Source organism: Nothobranchius furzeri, chromosome 2 (assembly GCF_043380555.1).
Source record: "Nothobranchius furzeri strain GRZ-AD chromosome 2, NfurGRZ-RIMD1, whole genome shotgun sequence".
NCBI classification, from domain to species: Eukaryota; Metazoa; Chordata; class Actinopteri; order Cyprinodontiformes; family Nothobranchiidae; genus Nothobranchius; species Nothobranchius furzeri.
In genome coordinates this window covers 92433840-92458210 of record NC_091742.1, presented here as the reverse complement: position 1 = coordinate 92458210, position 24371 = coordinate 92433840, and the positions used below count along the sequence as shown (strand labels likewise).

The 24371-nt window shown below is 40.4% G+C and overlaps 2 protein-coding genes across 3 annotated transcripts in view; both read right to left on the bottom strand.

The window, feature by feature from the left end:
• The window catches only part of LOC129152259 (uncharacterized), a 30543-nt gene extending 17783 nt beyond the window's left edge, over positions 1 to 12760 (bottom strand). The window contains exons 1-3 of the mRNA XM_070548168.1: positions 12313 to 12760; positions 12057 to 12169; positions 9280 to 9789 (exon numbers count right to left, since the gene is read on the bottom strand). Of these exons, the coding sequence (XP_070404269.1) occupies positions 9280 to 9789; positions 12057 to 12066 (520 nt within the window). The 5' untranslated portion in view covers positions 12067 to 12169; positions 12313 to 12760. The remainder of the gene's footprint in view (positions 1 to 9279; positions 9790 to 12056; positions 12170 to 12312) is intronic.
• A 7880-nt stretch (positions 12761 to 20640) lies between these two features.
• Positions 20641 to 24371, bottom strand: part of LOC139066157 (gastrula zinc finger protein XlCGF57.1-like) — a 28153-nt gene continuing 24422 nt past the window's right edge. For both annotated transcript variants that reach the window (XM_070548236.1, XM_070548237.1), the window contains one exon: positions 20641 to 22719. In XM_070548236.1, the coding sequence (XP_070404337.1) occupies positions 21413 to 22719 (1307 nt within the window). In that variant the 3' untranslated portion in view covers positions 20641 to 21412. The remainder of the gene's footprint in view (positions 22720 to 24371) is intronic.

The following is a 24371-nucleotide window of genomic DNA, read 5'->3' as shown; positions in this document are numbered from 1 at the left end:
GGCCCATCGTCATTTATTGGACTAATGGTGGGCGAATGGAAAAACAGCCCAACCCTATTGGGGGCTACCGGAGCTGCAATACTTACTCTGAACTGTGTGGCGCTAAAGAGTAGAATGTTTTTACACACTGGGCCTTTAAGCTCTAAACCACAGCGACATGCTGAAGCAGCAGCAGTCATACGTACTGTCAGCACCGCTGCCATCGTGTCTGCAACATGCTGTCTCTCCAACTGTGATTGGTCAAATAATGATGCGTGACTGACGCTACAACAAAGGTAGGTTGTGAACAAGATGAAAACCTCTCGTCCCTGACTGATTCTCGTAGTGACTGAAACCCGACAGAAGACCAAATAGTTCCCACAGCTAACGAAGGGTACCGAATTCGGTACTTTTTAAGGTACCGACCGAATTCCACAGTACCGACTGAGCACCGATTCACGTCATTCGAAACAGTGCCTCATTTCGGTACCCGTCCTTCATAACTAGAACTTGCCTAGACAGCCGCACATGTGCAAGAGCATTGTCGTCGGTCGCTGCGAGCGAGTTGTAAACAGAGCAGCATGGTAGAAAGAACGCACGCTAAAGCTTGGGTTCACTTTACTAAATGTGATGGGTAACTGGGTAATGATGAAACCAGCGACAACGATCTAAGTGAGACATCCTCATCTTAATGTGCTCCGGTAGGTAAATAAAATGTTTAAGATAAATTTAGCTTGATATGTTAGCTTCCGTTCTGCTAATGGTGCGTTCCCTTTCTCCTCGGAATTCCGAATTTCCGACTAGAAGAACATGAACGCACTCTAAAGTTTGGCTTCACTTTACTAAATGTGATGGGTGATTGGGTGAAGATGAAACCAGTGACAATGTTCTAAGTGTGAGGCATCATTGTTTTAATCTGCTCCAGCAGTTAAATAAACTGTTTAAGATAACGTTAGCTTGATATGTTAGCTTCCATTGCCACCATTGTTATCAGCTAATGGTGCGTTCGCTTTCTCCTCGGAAAATCTACCTTCCCAGTAGAAAAATCAAATGAAAAAGGATGGCAAAAGGAATGAAGATGCACAGTAAATTTAGTTCACAGTAAAGATGTTTGCTTCAGTTTAATTATCAGCTTATAAAACTACAAGGACAATGTCAAAATACAAACAGTTGTATGTTATTTGTCGTGATATTTATCAAATATGGTTATATAATGAGAAAAATATATATAATTATAAAAGAGAATTAAAATATTGAACACTGAAAAGTATCAAAAATTGGTACCGTTAAGTACCGGTATCGATTCCTAGGTACCGGGAATTAGTACCGAATCGATTCAAATGTCAAAGGTACCCATCCCTGCCCACAGCTTAATCCAGGGTATATGCAGGAATCTCAAAATTAAATTCAAGACTTTTTAAGACCTTGTAAAAATAAAATTAAGACTATCGCAAAGAACTAATCAACTGTTAAACACTCGTATATTGTTTTTAAATACTGCATCGCTTCGTTTTCCACTTCATGTTGGGTTACGTCACATCCAGGACAGCGAGGCTGTAGCAATCATACGTAAAGCCACGTGGTTCAAAAATGCAAGCCCCGCGCATAGTAGAACAAAATGTATATTTTTTTACTTTACATGCATCTATTTTTCATACCCATGAACTCCGAGGCTGTGAAAAAAGTGACAACTAAAATAACTCCCCCAAACAAGGTCCTTACGTGCTGCAGATGTGCATCTATTCTACAGTGGATTTTGTAGTGACCTCTGACATTTATATACTTTTATTTTATTGAGAATATTAAAAAAAAATTCTTTATGTGATGTTGCAAAATGCAAGCAATTTTCTACCAGTCCTACTGTTCAAGAGAGCTAAATATAATAAACCGAAATAACTAATCAGATAATGATTAGGGATCATCATATAATAATTAACTATTATTATGAAACTAATTCACAAAACACCAAACATAGAAACATCAGAAAATATTCCTAATTACTGTAATCATTCTTCAGTAGGATGACCAGATCCCAACTCACCAAATGTGGGACAGAGACTACTCACTGTGGGACGTGAAGCTTCAATGTAACCAGATAAAGTTAAAATGTATTTTTTTTTATATTTTCTGTCTTTTATCTCTAACATGACTGTTAAATATACATACACTTATTATATAATTGATGTCTTATATATTCTATTTGAATTAAACTTGAACAAGCAAACAGCAAAAGGTTTAATGCTGTTTCTAAGTTCCTCTCCAGTTACCACAGCTCAACTCAGGCTGGACCTTCTACTGTGACTCTGAGTAACTTTAGCTACAGTTACTTTAGACCATCAAGTGATTTTATAAATATAGACAGGCCCAATGTAAAATAATGAAGGTTTAAACAGCTATTTAAAGTTTTCACTGAATATTTGTGCTGACTTTCCACAACAGGAGGTACCTGGATTGGACACAGTCATCCTCCCAGAATCGAATGTGGACATCCAGCTGTTTGGTTTTTGTTGACTGGTTGAGCGACTCGTCAAACATTAACACAAACTGGCCAGCCTTGTTGATGGTGTCGACGAGCTTCTGCTTGAAGTGTGGTGCTAACCCGAATCGCATGCTGTATCCAGTTTTGTCCTTGCCACAAGTGAACGACTTTGCTATGTCCGAATCTGGAAACATAGCCTTGAAAACTTCAGCCAAGTTTTCATTTGAGTTCAGGGAATGGTGTTTTTCCGCTGTGTGGAGACACCATAACACCTCAGCATGCAGCGTCACTGTGCTGCCCAGAGCCACTCTGATATCGGCTGCAGAAGATGAGGAAGCAGGGACAGCCCGGCTCTAGGTGCGACTGTCGATCATGGAGCGACGTTGGGACTATGTTGTGGGGGTTCAACCCGATTTCCACAGAAGCTAGCAATGGATAGCTGCCGCTCTCGGCGGCTAGCAGCAGCCTTGTGATTGCGACTTTAAGGAGTTTATGCCCATTGACACGAAACTTATTTTCTTCTTGCATATCGTACAGTATGCCTCCCTCACGTTCCCCTCGACTGGCTGCAGCCATTCTTTGAAATCCAGGATATCCAGCCAGGACGCTGCAAACTTGCACTTTCCCATTGTCGTTGTGCGTTCACGTTCACCAACATTCTCTTCCGTCTTAACATTTAGGTGCGTTCGTAATATGCAACGGGAACACCAGAGCGTTCTTTGCACTTTTGAGCTTCCACCCCGTCCACCCTGGTGCTCAGAGAGAAAAATTACTAACGCACCCACAGCAGCGTAGTATTTTTATTTTTTTTTTATCTTTTATGCTCCCTCCCTCGGTTCGTTAAAAAATAAAAATAAAACAAACTGTTGGCTATCTAATTCAGAAAAAAAAATCTCAAAATTTAAGACTTTATAAAGCCGTGATAAGACTTTTTAATACTTTTTAAGGGTCTTAATTTTTCCAAAATTGATTTATCACCTTTTAATACTTTTCAAGACTCCGCGGATACCCTGTAATCTCACCGCTACCCATGGGGACAGGTCAAATGCAGGATGTAACTTCAACAGTGTGTGACGATGACTTTGGGACTTTAAAGCTTGGTTTATGCTTGACGCACTTACTTTCCGCTCGGTGATGCGGCTCGCGGATGGAACGCACTTCACAGCTCGCATGTGGCTCGTCTCTGCGGTGAGCAAATATTTTCCCAAACTGAACGAGGCAGCATGGAGCTCTACGGCACGCATCCAACACTACACCATAGTCGAAGTAAAAATTACTGTTGTTTACAACATGGCATTCCAGCATTTTTTAACAGCGTGCTCATCTTTTCCGACAGCGCGAGCTATTTCTCTCCAAGAATTATTAACATGTTGATCACAGTGATCTTTGAGAGCTGAATTATACAAATGTCTGTATTTACGAAACTCTGCCATACTAGTTCTTGCCAGTACGCCATGTTTTTCCTCGTCCGACCATTCGCGTGGTTAGAAAATTTCCTAGGTGCGCGGTGCGGAAAGTTTGGGCTGTGCGGAGGCGCAGTGGAGGGGCGTGGTTGTTAAAATTACGCAATTTAGCCGCGCGGAGCCGTGCGAACCTTGCGGATGCGTCAAGCATACCATACCAACTTTATTTATAAAGCACATTTAAAAACGGCATGGCAGCCGACCAAAGTGCTGTACAGAAGAAAAAGTAAACGGTCAACAATAAAATGCACAAGGCAGATAATCACGGTCAATAAAAGACACATAATAAAATAATAAAAGTCAGGGATTTAAAAATGCCTGGTCGTAAAAGTGAGCCTTAAGCAGCGACTTGAACCGGAGAAGGGATGGTGCCAGCCTCACTGAATGAGGAAGAGCATTCCAGAGTGTCGGAGCAGCATAGACAAAAGCACGCTGCCCCCGCGTTTTTGTATTTCATTGGTGGAACGCGAAGCAGCAGGCAATCAGCAGACCTCAACGCCCGGTTTGGCACATAACGAGTCACAAGATCCGACAGGTAATCCAGAGCCAGACCGTTCAGGGCCTTAAAAAAAAGTCAGGATTTTAAACTCGACTCTGAAGTTTACGGGTAGCCAGTGGAGCCGCACCAGTACAGGGCTGCTCAATTAATCGAATTTTAATCATGATTACGATCTGAGTTTTGAACGATTATAAAAACAAAACAAGCCGATTATTTGCTCCTCCCACTTGCGCTACCCTGAGTTGCAAATGAAGCGCTCCTCCCACAGTGTTGCCAACTTAGCAACTTTGACGCTATTTCTAGCAGCTTTTCAGACCCCCTTCTTGACTTTTTAAATCTTAAAAGTACCTAGTGAACACCTCAGAAACATCTCTGGTAACCCTTTGCTACTTTCTGGATAACTGTCGTCGACATTTCCTGCAGGTTAGCTAAACACTCCGCCTGCGCTCCGGACCGTTCTTCAGGACATTAGGAAAGGGAATGATGTAGTGATGTGTCAGTCGCTAAAGAAACGGCTCTCGGAGCCGGCTCCATGTTGGAGTAACCAGAGTGAGTGACACACACACCGTACCTGCGGGCTCCTGAGCCACTAAAAACGGCTAAATGTGCGCGTGCGGCGCGCTAAACACACGTGCAGCTTGCCCCTGAATGCTGTGAGACCGGGTTGGGGGGTGCAGCTGTGGTTGGAACAATTATTACATTAACTGATGGACCTGTAAATAAATAGTTTATAAATAAGGTAGAAATAAGTTCCTCACGCTGATAACTAATAACTAATCTCTCTGAGGACACGGTGCTAGTGCATGCTCCTTCAGCACATTGACACGACTCAATAAATGTTATGCAACATTTTGTGAACATCAATTTATTTGTATTTATTTGTTATAAATGCCACTGTATAATTCTTGTTGTCAGTATTTGCAAGATGTTAGTATTTGGGTCTGTACTGGTTAGACGTAAATGAGTTGAACCAAGGTCTATAGCCCTTGGGTCATAAACTATGAGCTATAAGTATATTGGTCTTTTTATACTGGGAACCAGGAGTTATTTTAGTGATCATCTTGTTTCTTATTTATTTTTGTCCCGATTGTGCCCTGAGCAATTTTATGACTGAATAAAAACAAATAAAATCAACATAAATTGAAAAATCGTCCCAAATGATCGTGACCTCAATTTGAGTCACCATAATTGTGATTATTATTTTTGCCATAATCGAGCAGCCCTTAGTACAGGTGTGATATGGTGTCTTCTAGGGGTGTTTGTTAAAAACCTGGCTGCCGCGTTCTGTACGACCTGAAGCCTGTTAAGAGCGGAGGCAGGAAAGCCAATTAAAATGGAATTTGCATAATCCAGTCGGGAGATGATAAAAGCATGAATTACAGATTCCAGGTGTGCTCGTTTCAGGATCGGTTTTAAGCATAAACCAACCCTTACTCCCCTCAAAACAAAAAACTTGTTGGATCAAAACGAGTCACGTGACCACTATACTTGGCTTCAAAAATCATTCATTGGAGAGATCTATTCACTCTAAAACTTCAAGGTTCTACAACAGTCTGTGAACGAGTGAATGACTGTGATGTAAAACGCTTTGGGGGGTTTAGAACCCCAGTAGTGCTAAACATATACAGATCATTATTTTAAAGATTGAACCTCATTCTCATAATTTCACTGTAATGTCCCACCATAATGTAACCCAGTAGATAAAACACCTTAATTTTAGTTTATTTTTTGTATCAGCTTACTTCCATGCTTTCATTTTGGAAAATATTTTTAGTTTGAAAAGACGGAAGTGTAATTCCTTAGTTCGTTCCTGATTCCGGTTGGAGCTCCCGTCGAGTTAAACTTGCCCTCTCATTTGTTGAGAGTGGCGTTAGTCCCGCCTTCCTAGAAGGTGAGCGACTCAGGTGCCGTTTTTTGCTCTTTGGAGAGCTGGAGGAAGATTGCAGAGGAGCCGCACTGAACCATATTTCAGGGGATTGAGTTGAGCCGTATATACCTTTTATTGGGTGAGTCGCCATGCAGAACAGAAGTTTAAGAGTATTTGAGTTTTCTAGACGGCTAATTTAGGTTATGTGTTATAGTGGGTTGCGTGGAGCCCATGCTAGAGAGACCAGGTGGCTGTGCTGACGCTTCAAGCACGCTAATACCTCATCTTGGTGAGTTAATGCCATGTGCTTGCTAAGCTCTGCAAGCAACCTGCTAACTAAAGCTAATTGACTTTGGCCAGCCACATGAGTTCATTTTAATGGATGTTAATGGTAATTCTGCTAACAGAAGGGAACAAATAATTATTTTTGTTTTATTTTTCCAAATGAATGTGAATATTGTGGATCTTAAACGTCAATTTAGTTGATTATAATATTGTTATTGTGTAATTTTTGTATTACTCTATGGTTACATGCTAATCATAATCCTTGTTAAAAAAACTGGTTAAAAACTGGAAAAACAAGATTAAAACTATTAGTTACGTGAGTTAAAAACTGTTTCATGTATTGCCAAAATGTATTTTGAGAAAAGAAATGTACATGCATGTAAATGGTTACTATGGTAATTTGAAGGATGAAGAAAGAAAAGATTGTAAAAGCTATAGCTGTGAGAATAAGAGATGAGAATTTTATTTAGCTGTAAACAATAATTGCATTATTGTTGTGCAGGCTAGGTTTTTATGCTCGGTACGGGACTGAAGTGGATTGGAGTCCTGGATTCTCTCCGGATGGAGATGGCGAGCCTGTGCCCGAACTGAACTGAATCCCGATCAGGAGAACATCATTCTTCTATACTGAGCCAACATTCCAGTGGTAACCACTCAGACCACTGAACCTGAGTTTTACAAGACCGAGGAGACTTTCTTTTTGACTAGACTACGACCAAATAGAAGACTGACTTTGAGCTCAACCTGACTAGGTTTACTGATATAGGGGGAAAGGCCTACTTGTTTAATTATATGTCTATTGCAGCTGCTGTATTTTTTGTTCTATTTTCATATATCTATATAAAATTACAAATCTGGTGCAACTGTGTTCTTTTGCTCATTCTTTGGATTCAGCTATTCCATTTCCCACTCACTGGTAATTTATAAGGTAATTAGGGCTGCAACAACGAATCGATAAATTCGATGAAAATCGATTACTAAAAAAGTTGGCAACGAATTGCGTCATCGATTCGTTTTGTTGCGCAACTCTTCCAAAAGCCCCCCCGGCCGCCGTTGCGCACAGACCGGAAGCAAGTCAGATCAGCGCGAGGGAGAGCCGGGTGAAGCAGCGAGACCCAAAAAAGTAAAAACTTCTAAAGTTTGGGAGCATTTTCAGTTCAATCAGGCGAAGACATTCGTTACCTGCAACGTTTGTAGGTCAGACTTAGCATGGCACGGGAGTACTACGGTGATGATGCAGCAACTTAAACGCAAGCATGCCGAATCAGCGAGGAAGGAGAGAGCTCTGTGTCTGGGTAAGTTAAAAACTTTTCAAAAGTGATTTACCCAAGCCCCGGATTATTACACAGGCTAGACATGCCCTAAGCTCGTAAAAAAAGTCTATAAAATCGTAAGCGCAACGCTTTTAGATAAACGGGGTGGGGGTGGGGGGGTGGACTCGCGCTGCTGCGAACCGGTTCCGCCGTCACATTCCCGCAGAAACTGGTTGATTACACCAGGGCCAGACTACTAGCACCACAATGTCCTCAGAAGCGAAAACGCTTTTAAAAGGGAGGGAGAAGTACTAACTCTCGCTGCAGGCGTGTTGTGTGTGAGTGCAGTTATATACTGGTTAATATATTTTTGGGTTCAGTTGCTTTCATGTGGCCTAATGTGGGTCTATTTATGATCATTGGAATGATCAGCAGCATTTCTTGATGTGACTTTATGGCAGTTGCCCAGGGCATCATCACAAGGAGGATGGCATTCATTTATTTTTGTTTTATTTGGTATTTTTTCAGTCATTTTTGGAAATAGTGATTAATTTTGATTAATTCACAGCCTATGTTTAATTACATTTAAAAATTAGTTGTTTGACATCCCCAATTATAATAAATGTCTACAGATGAGATCAAACAAAACAGATGAGAATTGCCCTTAAAGAGCAAGTCATCCCCAAATAAACTTTTTTTTTGCTGATAAACTAAATAAACGAGTGTCTAATCGTGCTGCAGACACGTGTCGTCAATAATTTGGCACTTCAGTGCATCTTAGTTAAAATTTAAACATTCTGCCTAAAATTGGCAGTGTTGTGCCGTTGTCAGGTAAAAACTCTGCACTGTATTTTAATTTAAATCTGCCACCGCTATTGGCTAAGAAGTATGCTATGATGTAAACTGGTATATTATGATGTCACAATGCTGTCGTGAGCCTGAGTGTGTGTGTATTTGTTAGCGGCTGCGCCCTCTCGGTCTGCCAGGCAACAGCATGTGTTGCATTTTTCAAACATGAAGTGGGAGTGGAGTTAGACTCTGGTAGGGGTTGACTTGCTCTTTAAGCTGTTTAACTTGGACCAAGCATTTTAGGTCACAGATAGGTGTAGCTTAGGGTCTCTGTCTTTACACCTTATAAGACAATTTAGGTGATGGCATGTATTTTTTCTGCTATTGAACTGTTTTCTAATAATGTTGTGTTTAATAAAGTGAAGGAAGGAGAGAAATAACATTTCCCTAGCAGTTTTAAACAATGTCCCTATGTAATCCGATTAATCGATTAATCGTGTCGAGACCCCATCCGATTCATCAATTATCCAAATAATCGTTTGTTGCAGCCCTATCTAACACATTTCTTATGAACCAAACAGCCTGAAGACCTTATTGCTGGATGACTTGTCTCCCTCACGTGTCTCTGGAGAGACCACTTGTGAAGAACTTGTTGACAGACTTACCATCTGACTCAGAAGACCTGCTCTCATTCCGGTCATCATCTTCATCTCCAGTTTCAGACCCAGAGTCTGACAGCTCAGAGTCCCGATTCACACCATCATCATCATCATCATCATCATCATCATCTCCACTAACTTCAGTCTCTGAAGAATCAGATGTTTGTTCATGAGGGTTCAGATCTGGGTTCCTGCTAGTTCCTGCTCCTCCACCAGTTTCTGCTGCCATCTGGTCAGCTGAGCTGCTGGTTGGAACATCTCTGTCTTCTATTTGCTGCTGATGAAGCTGTGAGACCAGAGGTTTCTCTTCATCATCCTCACTCTTTATAGAAACAGCAGTAACAGGAAACCCGACAGCTTCAGTCTCCTCCTTCAAACAGAGATGCTCTCCCTCCAGACTGGTCCAGAGCTCCTCCTGTTCCTCCTTTATGTGGAGGTGTTCTGGGTCCTGCTGGTCCACACCAGCACTCTGTTCTTCAGCAGCTTCTTCTTTAACCAGCACCAGCTGTGGAACATCTGTAGGAAACACAGACACATGATGTTACAGACCACCATACCTTTATATTTACACCATGAGTGATACTGGCTACATGATGTGGGAAAAAGGAACAAGAACATGAACTTCATTTAGATAAAAACAGATTTCTACTTTAGGAACAATAAAAACTTCCATCACAATCAGCGTGTTTGTTTCTGACCAGAACTTCTAAGCCTCTCTCTCTCTCTCTCTCTCTCCCTCCCTCTCTCTCTCTCTCTCTCTCTCTCTCTCTCTCTCTCTCTCTCTCTCTCTCTCTCTCTCTCTCTCTCTCTCTCTCTCTCTCTCTCTCTCTCTCTCTCTCTCTCTCTCTCTCTCTCTCTCTCTCTCTCTCTCTCTCTCTCTCTCTCTCTCTCTCTCTCTCTCTCTCTCTCCTCTCCCTCTCCCTCTCTCTCTCTCTCTCTCTCTCTCTCTCTCTCTCTCTCTCTCTCTCTCTCTCTCTCTCTCTCTCTCTCTCTCTCTCTCTCTGCTGGGCGATACATCGATATTCTTTAAATATCGGTATAATTTTTAAACAAGATATAAGATGACTTCATATCTTTATATCGATATAACTGGCCAAACTGCTATGCTAGCGATTAGCCGCTATGCTAGCGACATGTTGCTCCGTCTCTAAGCGGCTATTACGTGTATTCTCACAAGTTTGCTCAGTCTGAGAGCCTCTGGGTAAATGTGCTGCTCTAAACTTTGCATTTGGCCTCCTGGTTTTTAATTATTTGGGGACGTTCAATGCCAACGGAGATCTGTTTTCCATCCTGCTTGTGTGGAGAGACGAGCCAAACCCCTCCCTCCCGTGTAAGGAAACGGCTACGGAAAGCCGGAGTGGCCAAATGACCTGAAACATATTGTAAGGGTTTGAATAGTAAACTATAGGGTTACCGTTTTATTTTGAAGGCGAACTCAACGGGTGAGAAATGTTGTTCCGGTTCCGTTTTTTTCCGCTCTGGTTTGCTATGCTAGTAAATACTCCGTTACGAGTGATTCTGATGAAAAAGTTGAGTTTGTAAGGTGTGGGTTATGGCGACAGTAGCCCGAAAATAACACTCATAAAAGAGCAACCAGAGACTCTGAATCATTACAGTATAATCGCTGATATGAGCCAACACTGCTAACTAATAACTAACAACTAGTTAATAACCAGTTTTTCTAATAACTAATAACTCCATGGTGCATGACCCATGTGATCTTCAGTAGATGCAATTACACCATCGTACATTTAGCTTAACATGATGGATTTTTTTTCTCTGGACAAGACCTATACAATATGGGCCACCTCTAGATGAAATTTAAATAATTTTACATTAATTATAAATATATGATTAAAAAGTGCCTGTGGGACACTTGATACACCTCTGGCTCTCAACTGTGTGTGTGTGTGTGTGTGTGTGTGTGTGTGTGTGTGTGTGTGTGTGTGTGTGTGTGTGTGTGTTAGCAGACAGCTGTACCTGTGTTACTAAAGCTCAGACTGGTAGAGAATAGGCACTACGGTTAAAGTTTGACAAGAATAAATACATTTTTATGCATTTAACCTACTGATTTATGTATATAATTTCTCAAGAGCTTGAAGTGAGTTAACTTGTCAACAGTTTACAGGAGGAAAAATATCGAGATATATATCGTGTGGAGTTTTGGTCCATATCGCCCAGCCCTAGCCACCGCTATTGGCTAAGAAGTATGCTATGATGTAAACTGGTAAATTATGATGTCACAATGCTGTCGTGAGCCTGAGTGTGTGTGTATTTGTTAGCGGCTCCGCCCTCTCGGTCTGCCAGGCAACAGCATGTGTTGCATTTTTCAAACATGAAGTGGGAGTGGAGTTAGACTCTGGTAGGGGTTGACTTGCTCTTTAAGCTGTTTAACTTGGACCAAGCATTTTAGGTCACAGATAGGTGTAGCTTAGGGTCTCTGTCTTTACACCTTATAAGACAATTTAGGTGATGGCATGTTGTTTTTCTGCTATTGAACTGTTTTCTAATAATGTTGTGTTTAATAAAGTGAAGGAAGGAGAGAAATAACATTTCCCTAGCAGTTTTTAACAATGTCCCTATGTAATCCTATTAATCGATTAATCGTGTCGAGACCCCATCCGATTCATCGATTATCCAAATAATCGTTTGTTGCAGCCCTAAAGGTAATCCTGTTGGACCTAGAGTCTGGCCTATTTATTATTATTTTTTGAATAAGTGGTAACTTAATCTGACGCCAGGGTTACAACAGACTGACAATATATTCATTCATCCACCAGTACCTGTGTCCATGCTGTCCAGGTCCAGGTGGTGAAGAACACACGATGAATCAGTCCCAGCTGATGGATGATCCTGAAGTGGTAGCAGGTTTTCTTTAGCCGTGTTTAGCTAACAGCTGCAATAGAAACAAAGCAGGAGAGCTGATTAAGATGCTGCTTCAGAACAACGCAGGAGATTAAAGATCCAACGCTTTGGTTCTGGCCAAAGGAACAGCAGCAGATCCAGAGGGCAGGAAGTCTAGAGAAAAGCTTTTCTCACCCACAACCTGATTCTGGAGCTCCGATTGTCACGAAGACCGCAGAATATCTTCTCTGCTTCTGGAAAGAACTCCACCAAGTTGTTGAGGAGGAGAAGAAAGTTTCCACAGCCTGGTGAGAAGATTTCTGCAGCAGCAGCAGTTAGTCGCTTTAGCTGATCAACTCTCCCAGAGACTGAAGTGAAGACATTTTTACTGCAGAACCTCAAATATTCTCCTCACACACCAGAACGACGAGCTAGCTCCGTTAGCAGCTTTCGGTTTCTGCTTCTTCCGGTGGTCAATGACCAGCGTAAATGTGCACTACCGCCACCTGCTGGAGCAGAATAAAACAGACTTGGCTCTCATACATAACTTCCGCTGGTGGTTTTTTAGACAAAATATTTGTCGTAATGTTTTTTGTTCCTCTCTCCAAAAGCACCTGGCTGCAGACCTCCACTGTCAGGCTGCTTCCGGTGGAGGCTCCACTGTCAGGACGGGAAATGCACGGGATACATTACAAAATAAAACGGCAAAGGTTTGTAATTGATAGGTTTCAATATAAAATATTACGTAAAATCTATGAATTATTTCTCCATATTTCATATGTAGTTGTCATTTAACATGCTTACGGTTGTAATTTTTCAAAATGAATTAACGAATGCTGTTTCGGTTGAATCACTCTCCTCAAACGCATTCATTGTTTAATATTACGTCTTAGATTATGACAGAATATATCATAATGACCACGTTGTGCAACAGTAAAGGAAAACTGAAAACACACAACAAAAATGACAAACAAAACTAAGGTTTACAAAATAAATGACAACTATGAACGATAGAGAAATAATTGAAAGATTGTACGTAATATTAAAAAATAAATGCGTTTGTGAGGAGAGCGATTCAACCGAAACAGCATTCGGGATTTTATTTAGAAATATGACGTCCGGAAGTATGTTAGCGTTTTATGTTGAAAGCTATCCCGGCCATTCGTTAATTCATTTTGAAAAAGTGCAGCTGTAACTATGTTAAATGACAACTACATATGAACTATAGAGAAATTATTGATAGATTTTACGTAATATTTTATATTGAAACCTTTCAATTACAAGTGTAAGTATGTTTGCCATTTTATTTTGTAATGTATCCCGTGCATTTCCCGTCCTGACAGTGGAGGTCTGCAGCCAGGTTTCTCTCGTTTTTTTAACGGTTTCGTCAAAATCCCTGAAAAAAAAGTACACTACATTTTGTTATACTTCTGACCCATAACCTAATTGTTTTGACCACACACACACACACACACACACACACACACACACACACACACACACACACACACACACACACACACACACACACACACACACACACACATAAATACCAAGTAATGTTTCTATGGTTACATTGTGATTCCTTAGTAAATATTCTATTTGGTGAGAGATAAACTTTATTGTATTTATCCTAGTGAATCTATAATTAAACGGATAAACTAATAGTACCACATTCAATGTCAAAGAAAGTACACACACACACACACACACACACACACACACACACACACACACACACACACACACACACACACACCAACAATGGGTTCCTTTGGGGTACACACAGCCACATGCCCAAAGCCCTGACACCTAAACACATGAAAGGAGGTTCCTCAAATGCCCTAACTGAGTAGTTGAGCAAGCCCAACATGACACCAGCAGGGAGCTCCACCGTGTCAAAAGTTATCAACAGTGAAGTGGATCCATTGGCGTCAAACCCCAGACGCTGAACAGCCACCACTGCCGGCCCACTCAGGAAGTCAAACACATCAGGCTCAGACACATTGTTTGATATACCGTATACTACCTCCTTAACCAAAGCACCAGAACGCAATTCAGTAACAGTCCCCCCCACCCCCATAAACACCTCAAGTTTCAGTGCTTTGAGGCTCTGGGGCTTCGTCCAACATACCACTGTCAACAGCCCACTAAACATAACCATAGCATCAAGAACATCCCCTATCACCGCACACAGCTCCCTGGTCACAGCGAATGGGTTAGAGCAGGGGTGTCAAACATGCGGCCCGCGGGCCGAATCCGGCCCACGAGATGGTTGTGTGAACTTTATTTTCATACTTTACAATGTAGAGTGAAAATAAACTTATCAATTTGAGCAAGTTTTCTCTGTAATGAGTATAAATAAAACAAAGCTGCGCTCAAGGCTCACACAAAAACTTGAATCACATCCTGAAGTTGGCCGCCACTCAGGATGTGACTTCTGATATTGATGTGCTGGTGAAAGCTAAAAGATGTAAAGTAAAATGAGTCAAATATACTTTAAGTGCTGCATGAAACTGATCTTGCCATGTGATCTGTAAGCTCTTTGAATCACTAAGGAATGTTTTTTTTTATTTGTTGATTTATTTTTTTTTTCAAATTTTCAAGTACACTTCAGGTGTTGTACTTGTACTACACTGTCCTCAGGCTCCAGCCTTGTTTTATATTGATTGTGTTACAGTTTTTCTCAATTGTTTACACACATTTTCTGAAAGCATGCCCCATATTTTCAGAACTCTACACACAAATCCAGAAAATACACACACAATGGGCAAAACCCCTCACTTAACCTGCAAAATTAAACTCCACATTCAAAACAATGTACTTTCTCCTCAAAATGTGATTTCGTTGTCAAATGACACACACAAACCATCATATGAATAGACATTTATAAGAACCAGCAGAACACTCATGTGCTCAATGTTAAACACTATGATGAATGGAAAACACTTCTTCTCCATTCATCATAATGACTAAAGCCTTTTTGGTTCAGTGTCACACCTACTACAGACGGTTAAATCATGCATGTGTTGTTATTTCAGAATATTGTTTTTACACTCTGAGCACACAAATACATGGTAGAAATTATTTTATTTTTCCCACAAAACATTGTACACAATGTTTATCCCACTAGTTTATCCGTTTAATTATAGATCCACTAGGATAAATACAATAAAGTTTATCTTTCACCAAATAGAATATTTACTAAGAGATCACAATATAACTATAGACACATTACTGTGTGTGTGTGTGTGTGCATGCGTGCGTGCGTGCGTGTGTGTGTGTGTGTGTCTGCTCTGTCTTCTCGATCCCCAGTGAGTCGTGGAGGACGGCTGCTTATACTGAGCCAGGATTCTCTGGAGGTTTCTTCCTGTTAAAAGGGAGTTTTCCTCTCCACTGTCGCTTTATGCTTGCTTGGTATGAGGATTGCTGTACAGTCACTGACACTAGTCAGTGACTTGATGCAATTTGCTGGGTTCCTTTTATAGGAAACATTATTTCTGACTGGCTTAATTAACTGACCTGAATTGGAATTTTTATTATGTGAAGTGCCTTGAGACGACTCTTGTCGTGATTTGGCGCTATATAAATAAACTTGAATTGAAAATTGAATTGTTAGAGATTGTTTGGGGTGTTACCTTAATTAAGTGGTCTTTTTTCCTTTTTACCAAGTACTTTTTAGAACACCAGGATAGGAAGGATGGTGTTGGTTTACGTTTATTAGATTGATACATAAATATTACCAACAAGAAAGTGTACGTTGGTGTTGGTGATATACACACACACACACACACACACACACACACACACACACACACACATTCACACAGAGTGGCCTTTTCCAGAACACTTCACATACTACGTCCATAGGTTCTCTTCATGGTGCTGATTTCCCTCATTATTTATTTCTAGTGTTATAATAACAACGTAAAAGTTAATAATTAAAATACATAATAAAGTAATAAAACATATGTATTTATTCTCAAATTCACTTTGAACCATGTCTTCATGGGCGGGAGAACATTCATCACATGTTTAACCCTCTATGACCAGAATTATAACTGGGCCACCTTGTTTTTTTGTTGTTCTATGGCTGTAAAATTGTAAGAAAAAGTGCTAAATGTTTGTAACTCTGTAAAAATGCAGCTTAAACGTATAAAAAACTAATATTTAAATGGATGTGAAATTTTTACATTTATTACTAAACAGGAACTTCAAAATGACTCATTTCAAATGAACAATTTAAATTCTGAACGGTGTTGCAAAGCGTGAACCCTGCCTCATGTTGACCAGTTAATGACTGTTTCTATTTTCTAAATTCCTGACTGCAGCCCTGTCAGTGACCACAGGTGGGTATACGCTCTGGTTCAGAGAACGGCATGGAGTAAAATAAAAATGAGTTCACATATGTAGCGTATTTAACTACATACTAGAATCAACACTGTTTGCTATCAGCTTTGTTAGATTCTGAGAAAAGATCAAAACAAGTTAACAATGAAGCTTTTATCATATATAAATATCTAGGATATTATATATTCGATAGAAGTTCATATGCCAACGAGCTTGGTCTACTTTTAATCCAAAGATTAATGTTTAATTTAAGATAATTAAATTGAATAGCAAAAGTTTATTTATTTAATCAGAAGTTTAAAGTAATCTTTGCTTTTTCAGTAACCAGAAATATACACCATTCTGTGTTCCATTTCAAAGAAGAGTCAAGTTTTTAAAGTTAAGAATTTATTACTAACACTTTTTGAAATGACACATTTTAACAGACAATTTGATATTAAAACTTGTTTTAAAGGCAAACCTGTGACTGAATGGAAGCTAAAATGAAAATGCGAGTTTTTGGATGCGTGAATGAATATCAGAAGGTTTCTTTCAGCGAGAGAAGTGTTTCTGGGTGGAAAGTTGCGTTGCAGCTAACTGATGTTCATTAGAAGAAACAGCATACAGACGCAATCTGTCAAGAGTGTCTACCTCACCCAGTATCAGGAGACCCTCTTCTGGATCCGAGATGTCAGGTGGAGATGATGTCCTCCAGGCAAGAGGTTGGTAGAAGGGCCTTAGTGCGACCAAATCGGTCCTGAGATGTCTCCGTGGGTCACTCGACTGGTGAAACTATTTGCATCTCAAAATCAATAACTCTGAAGGAGTTTTGCGTCCGCTGGAAACAGGTGCGTTTATTCGAAGCAAGTCAATCGGCGTGACAGAATGCTTAGTAGAGATTCGGGCGGCCGTCCCTCTTCTCCTGGTATGGTTCAAGAACTGAAATTTTTGGTGCGGGATTCAGTTTTAACAAAACCCTCAGAACACGCCCTCTCAGTGTCAGAAAGCTTGGTCATGAAGTAAAGACATGTGATGGTTTTGTAGGAGCCAAAAGCTAACCACGGACTCAACTTGCTGTTTTTCATCTTTGTGGGCCAAAAGGTTCACCATCCTGTTTTTCAGTTCAACTTGTGTAACTTCCAGCTAACCTTGAGTTCTCTGACCATATTGGAGATAACAGGGCTCGTCGACCTCTGGGCTGGAGGGCGCGTTGACCATATTGGGAAGTGTAAACATCACCCCATCCTCTCTCAAAGGACTGTGGGAGTAACAGTATAAAATAAGCCTGCATCTTCGTGGCAGGAGGGCTTTTGCAGAAGGTTCCAGTCGAGGCTATTTTAGATCCAGGCTGAACGCTGTCCCCCGAGCTGCTGGTGATGTATTGATGAATTGTACAAATAAATGCCCCACGCTGTGTTTGGACAAAGCTTGTCTGTCTCTTATGTTTTGATAAGGCAAAAGAACCACAGTTTTACCCTTTACCCTGGATCCCTTCTGAATGAGGCTGGCTAACGTGCAAGATGACCTTCTGGTTTACTGAACACACATTAGGATTATCAACCATAATTATTATTATACCCAAGCATAATAAGTTATTCCAGTAATTAAAATACATTTATGCTGAATTAAGAGATTATTTATGATGGTTGTAATAACAGTAATAAAGTCAAGAGTTTATTAAAATTATTATTTAAAATAATTATTGTGAAACTTGAAGTGTCCTTCATCTTGGGACGGAACAGCAGCAGATAAAGATGGTTTCAGCGACGGATAAAGCGTTTTTGACGAGTACGAGCATGAAACGAGTAAAACTCGTAAATATCTGTAATCGTGCTGAAGGAAAATCCTCATTAGGTAACTGACTGTCTTCACGCTCTGTGATTGGCCAGTCAAATAGAGCGCCCGCCCCTCCCAACACACAAAACTCTGCACCGGGAGCTCAGTCCGCGTCCTGTCCATCCACGCACACACACAGACAGTAACGGATCTCTCTGTGCTTGCTTCACTGTTCACGTTTCTTTAGTACTCTCCCCAGGTTTACTTCGGTTGCTTCTTTTTAAAGTTACTTGAAAGTTATTTAAAGTAACTTTTTTCGTAACGTACGTGGCGCATTTGACAAGACAGAGCTGAAAACGGCTCGTGCTATGTCAGTCAGTGCCTCCTCTCCGGTCGTTTTTCTCACCCCCACCCCCACCCCTCTCCCTCTCCTCTTCCTCAGGATCCACTCCCTCTTTCATTCTCTCTCTTTCTTTACATTTTTTAATCACAATTGTCTATTTTTTGCTCATTTTAAATATATTTTAATCATTTTCTAAATTCTTTTTTCTATTTTACATTTTGTTTTTGTGAAGCGCCTCGTGATTTTTTTATCTTGAGAGGCGCCATAGAAAGATTTTTTCTTCTCTTTCTCTCTTAATTCATGCACTTAAATATTGATGTTCTGATTTTATTGACAAACTTGTTCTGTAATAGTCCCTTTACTATTGTGATCAAAAACATTTAATCTCAACTCTGAGGCTGCTCTGTAAATAGTTTTCAAAGAAACAATACACATAGTAACTTCTGATCAGACTTAAAATAACGTATTGATGTAAACCACACCCACTTCCGTTTAAACTACACCCACTTCCGGGTTAGGCCACGCCCACTCAGAGTACAGATACAGATAATTTAGATGGTTGAACAGATACAGATAGTGGTGTACTCGCTCATCCCTAGTTTCAGCAGACATCACGGCTCCTAGCCTGGTTAATCAGTGGGGCAAAGTTACAGTCGACTCAGCTGGGAAAATGTGACCTTTGTCACAAATTAGAGGCCATTCATGACGCTACACATAAGATAACACTCATTCATTCAGGACTGCAGATGGAATTAGCTTCATGTTAAATCTGGTACAATGCATCAAATTTCAATATGTATGTTTAATATTGTACATGGTCCTTAAATAAACAAACATTCATCACAACTGTAGCTACATTCCTACCAGCATTATAAAGATCAATAAGCCACATAAAAGGTAACATGTGAAAGTTAAACATTTCATGACATAAACTTAACTAGTAAAATTCTGCACTGATATGAATTTCTATTTTCAGATAAATTAATATTTATTGTAAGAATAAATAATGCTGGAATGAAGCTGAATCACTTAGTAAATAGTTGAGTGTTCAAATAAAAACAAGTGTGATTGTAATTTGTCCATCGTGTCACCAGCTACAGAAACTTCTGGGACACCTGACCAGCCAGGTGGATTTTCTGTGTGACGTTTCCATAACGTTATAAAAGCTGATGCAGATGATCAGATTATCTCCACCGGGTCGTTCCTCTCTCTCGTCGCAGTTCGCTCCGTTTCTGTCTGTGACGCTTTAAAGCCAGTTTCCCTCTAATAGCGATTTTTGGAGTAACATGAATTACATCGTTGGAAAGCTCGTTTTATGTCCGTATTGAAACCGTTGGAATTATTTTAATTCCATCAGTCATTCAGAAGTTATGACGCAGAGAATCTAGAGTGAGAAATAACGTGGTTCTTGTGTTTCTCTAGTTTCACTTCAGAAGTCTCTCATGTTCACTTTTCTGTCTGATATGCTAACTCTGCTCCACACACACACACACACACACACACACACACACACACACACACACACACACACACACACACACACACACACACACACACACACACACACACACACACACACACACACACACACACACACACACACACACACACACACTAACCACGGACTCAAATGTTAATGTAAACAAAAGCTCTGAGGTTAAAATCCATCCAGCTGATGTGATGCAGGCTGAATAAAAACTTACAGGTAGATGAACGCAGACTCCTGCTGACAAGCAAAACACCGGTCTGTTGTCTCCATGGCAGCGAGTTAGAGGGACAGCCAATCATATGTTAGCCTGACGTGGCAGAGCCAATCAGTGAGCTTGTGAACGGGTATAAGGGCAAATAGGCTTAGGCTTGAGGAGGCTGCCTCCGCATGGTCCTAGTGCCTCTACCGTATCCAAGTACTACAGTTTTGAATGGTAAAATCTGATGGAAGACCAGAAAAAGGGCGTTTGGGCACTTCGGACAAAAGGGGCAGGTGCTCAAGCAGTTGTGTCATCAGAAATAAAGGGAATGTGGTAATTTTCATGCTGAGCTGTTTCTTGGAGTGCTATGACTCAATCATGGCAAAGTTTGAGTTAAAAAAGATAACTGGTTTATTACAATCTAGTCCATGTTAATACAACCATCGATACACCGGTAGAGAACCATGCAGCCCAGAAGTGGTTCTGTCTTTCCGGCATCTGTCCACTGCTTATAACTCTGCAACAGCATCTCTAAACACTCTGGTACAGGCACATTCCTAAGCCTGCTTAGAATAGCAAAATGCTATTGTAGGAGAATGAAGTCTCCACAGAGCCGCCTTGTAATTTATGACTTCTTGACAACAGACCCAGCTGTCTCTCCATAGCCTTTAAGGTGGGATTTCTTCTTAGGGGCTCCAAATGAATAAAGACACATTATTTTTAAGCTGTGGTTATTACAACATTGTATGCTATTATTTTATATACAGATAAATTGTTTAAAGCAGACGCCACCGGTATCTAACAGCTTTAAATTGCAGTGGGTTATGTACTACAACCATCATGTGTCTGTTATCTTGTCTGCTTCTTAAATACAGGAGGGTATAACAGTTTTTTCTTAATCTTTAACTTTTTTGTATTCAGAATTCATGAATGAACATCTCAAATGTTTGGTTAAGGTCTGAGTTTAAAAAACAAAGAAGATTTGAAAATCAAAATCAAAAGAAGAGGTGGCTCAAGGGCCGAGTACGGACTTGATCAACGATAGTTGAGCAGAGGTACAAGACTAACATTAAGGTTGTAAAAAAAACTAAATAGTACATTTGGAAGTACTGTTGTTAAATAAATCCCTCGAGCCTCGTGTGGATGCTCGTATGTCTCTTTAAATTTGTCTTTCGGCTAAATCTTTGTCCACACAGCTCACAGGCAAAGGCTTCTCTCCTGTGTGGACTTTCATGTGATTATTTAAACTTGCCTTTTTGGTACATCTGTATCCACAGAGCTCACATGCAAAAGGCTTATCTCCTGTGTGGACTCTCATGTGATCATGTAAATGTGACTTTTTGGTACATCTGTATCCACAGAGCTCACAGACAAAAGGCTTATCTCCTGTGTGGACTCTCATGTGTGTGTTTAAACTTGCCATTTGGGTAGATCTGTATCCACAGAGCTCACAAGCAAAAGGCTTTTCTCCTGTGTGGACTCTCATGTGTGTGTTTAAACTTGCCTTTTGGGTACATCTGTATCCACAGAGCTCACAAGCAAAAGGCTTTTCTCCTGTGTGGACTCTCACGTGTGTGTTTAAACTTGCCTTTTGGGTACATCTGTATCCACAGAGCTCACAAGCAAAAGGCTTTTCTCCTGTGTGGACTCTCATGTGTGTGTTTAAATTTGCCTTTTCGGTACATCTGTATCCACAGAGCTCACAGGCAAAAGGCTTCTCTCCTGTGTGGACTTTCATGTGACTGTTTAAACTTGCCTTGTGGGTACATCTGCATCCACAGAGCTCACAGGCAAAAGGCTTCTCTCCTGTGTGGACTCTCATGTGTGTGTTTAAATTATGTTTACGGTTAAATCTTTGTCGACAGAGCTCACAGGCAAAAGGCTTCTGCCCGGTGTGGACTCTCATATGACGGTTTAAATTGGACATTTGGCTAAATCCTTTCCCACAGTCATCACAATGAAATGATTTTGGTTGTTTCTGGACTTTTCTACATGAGCCTCCATGTTGCTTCTCTTTCACACATTTTGTATTAACCGAACACTTTGAAGACTTCACTGCTGAATGACTTGTCACTCTCACATGTTCCTGAAGAGACCACTTGTGGAGGAACCGTTTACCACACACAGGGCAGCTAAATGATTTGTTGACGGTCTTAATATCTGACTCCGAAGACTTGTTCTCATTACAGCCATGGTATCCGTTTCCAGTTTCAGGCCCAGAGTGTGAACGCTCAGAGTCTAGATTCACATCATCTTCATCTTCTCCACCCACTTCAATCTCTGAAGAATCGGATGTCTTTTCATTAGGGTCCAGATTTAGGTTCTTGATAGTTTCTGCTCCTCCACCAACTTTTGCTGTCATCTGCCCAGCCAAGCTGCTGGTTGGGACACCTCCGTCTTTCATTTGATGGTTGTGGAAATGTAAGAGCAGAGGTTTCTCATCCGTCTCTTCTCTCTTCCTTAAAACTGCAGTGAACCAAGCAGAAATATATAAAAGATAAATATTCAGTAAAAAGACAAAAGACCTAGGGGTGTTTTTGCAATCAGTAATATACATAACCAATGTTGGTAAACACATTACTATTTGTGTTAATGGATTACTTTAACAAATAACTATGAATCTAATGAGTTGCTTTTAAGTCCAGACATCACTATGCGATTGGTAGAAGGAAAAAAACGCTATTTGCAAATTCTGATTTACGCCTCTCAGAGCCGGTCAAACCAGCCGTCCGTCGCTGCTACTGTGGAGCCTAGAGATACCCTGACAGCAGCATCGCGTCGGCCCCTCCCTTCCTTTCCCTAACACTGTAGACGCGCAGTGGCAAAAATGTAAACAAACATATCTGCCGAACATTTACTCTGTGAGAGTGTTGTAAAGTTTGTTTACTACAATGAAATCACGGCGCGGAGGAAGCTCATTAAAATGCATCAAAACAGTAAATGTAATATGTGTTTGAAGAAGAAACTGTGGGTGGAAAGAGGTGAGATTGTAAGGCTCGCTGCAGAAATAAAAACACAGGGCATCAACACTCGTCTGTAACCCATAAAATAATAATGAACATCATGCTGTTAGATCAGCAGCTTGTGATGACAGTTAGTTCTGCTCACAAGGTCAGCTGACATTAATCCACAAGATGGGATATAGAGCTGCAACTAACGATTATTTTCATAATCGATTAATCTGTCGATTATTTTTTTCGATTAATCGATTAATCGGTTTGTTATTGTTTAGCTATTTAACCTATACAAGTGATGAATACATTTCAGTCAAGAAAAAGGAAAACATAAGAGAATTGTGCAGTTGACTGCAATCTATTTTATTGCACATGAACACAGTCAGCAGTGTAAAATGAGCTAAACAGTGCAAAATATCAGTCCAGAATAATTTTTTGGCATCAAAATATCAGAGGTAAATTCCATAAAAAATAATGTAGAATCTAGAATAGTTTGTAAGTGGTATGCATTGCTGGGGAGTGAGTGTCTTGTTCCCCATGTAGTTGTCCATCGTTGCTTTTTTTTTTCTGCATGAGAAACACAAATAGACTGAAATAAGTACACATATAAAATAAAGCAGCACACACACTACAACACTAAATTAATAATATATTATTTGAATTAATTAACAATATACAGTGATCATTTATTTTGACAAAAATGTGTTGTGAGGCGTTTTACAGCCTTAGATAGTAAAACAGCCTTATAATAGTAAAAAAAAAATGATTTTCTGAATTTCTCCTGTATTTAAAAATTGAAAGCGTACAACTATGCCGCGTTATATTCACCTGGACACAGCTCGTCTGTATGTTTTTCTCTGCGGAGTTGTCCTTTTTTGAATGAGGAACATAGTTATGGGTTTGTGCCGTTTTTCTCTTAACGAGAACATTCTTATAAACAGATGTGCTAAATTTGGCAAGCGCATGATTCACAACACGGAGGAGATTCACGATTGCATCTAGTCAATCAGAAGTAGAACACCGTAGACTGACGCGGCAAAAAAAAAAAACATGTTTAACATCCACTATAACGAACTCAGCTAAAACACTAAGTCCCAAATTTGATCGGCATGTAGTGTAGGACCACATACCTGTCAGCCAGGTAGGAACTCATCCAGAAGAGCG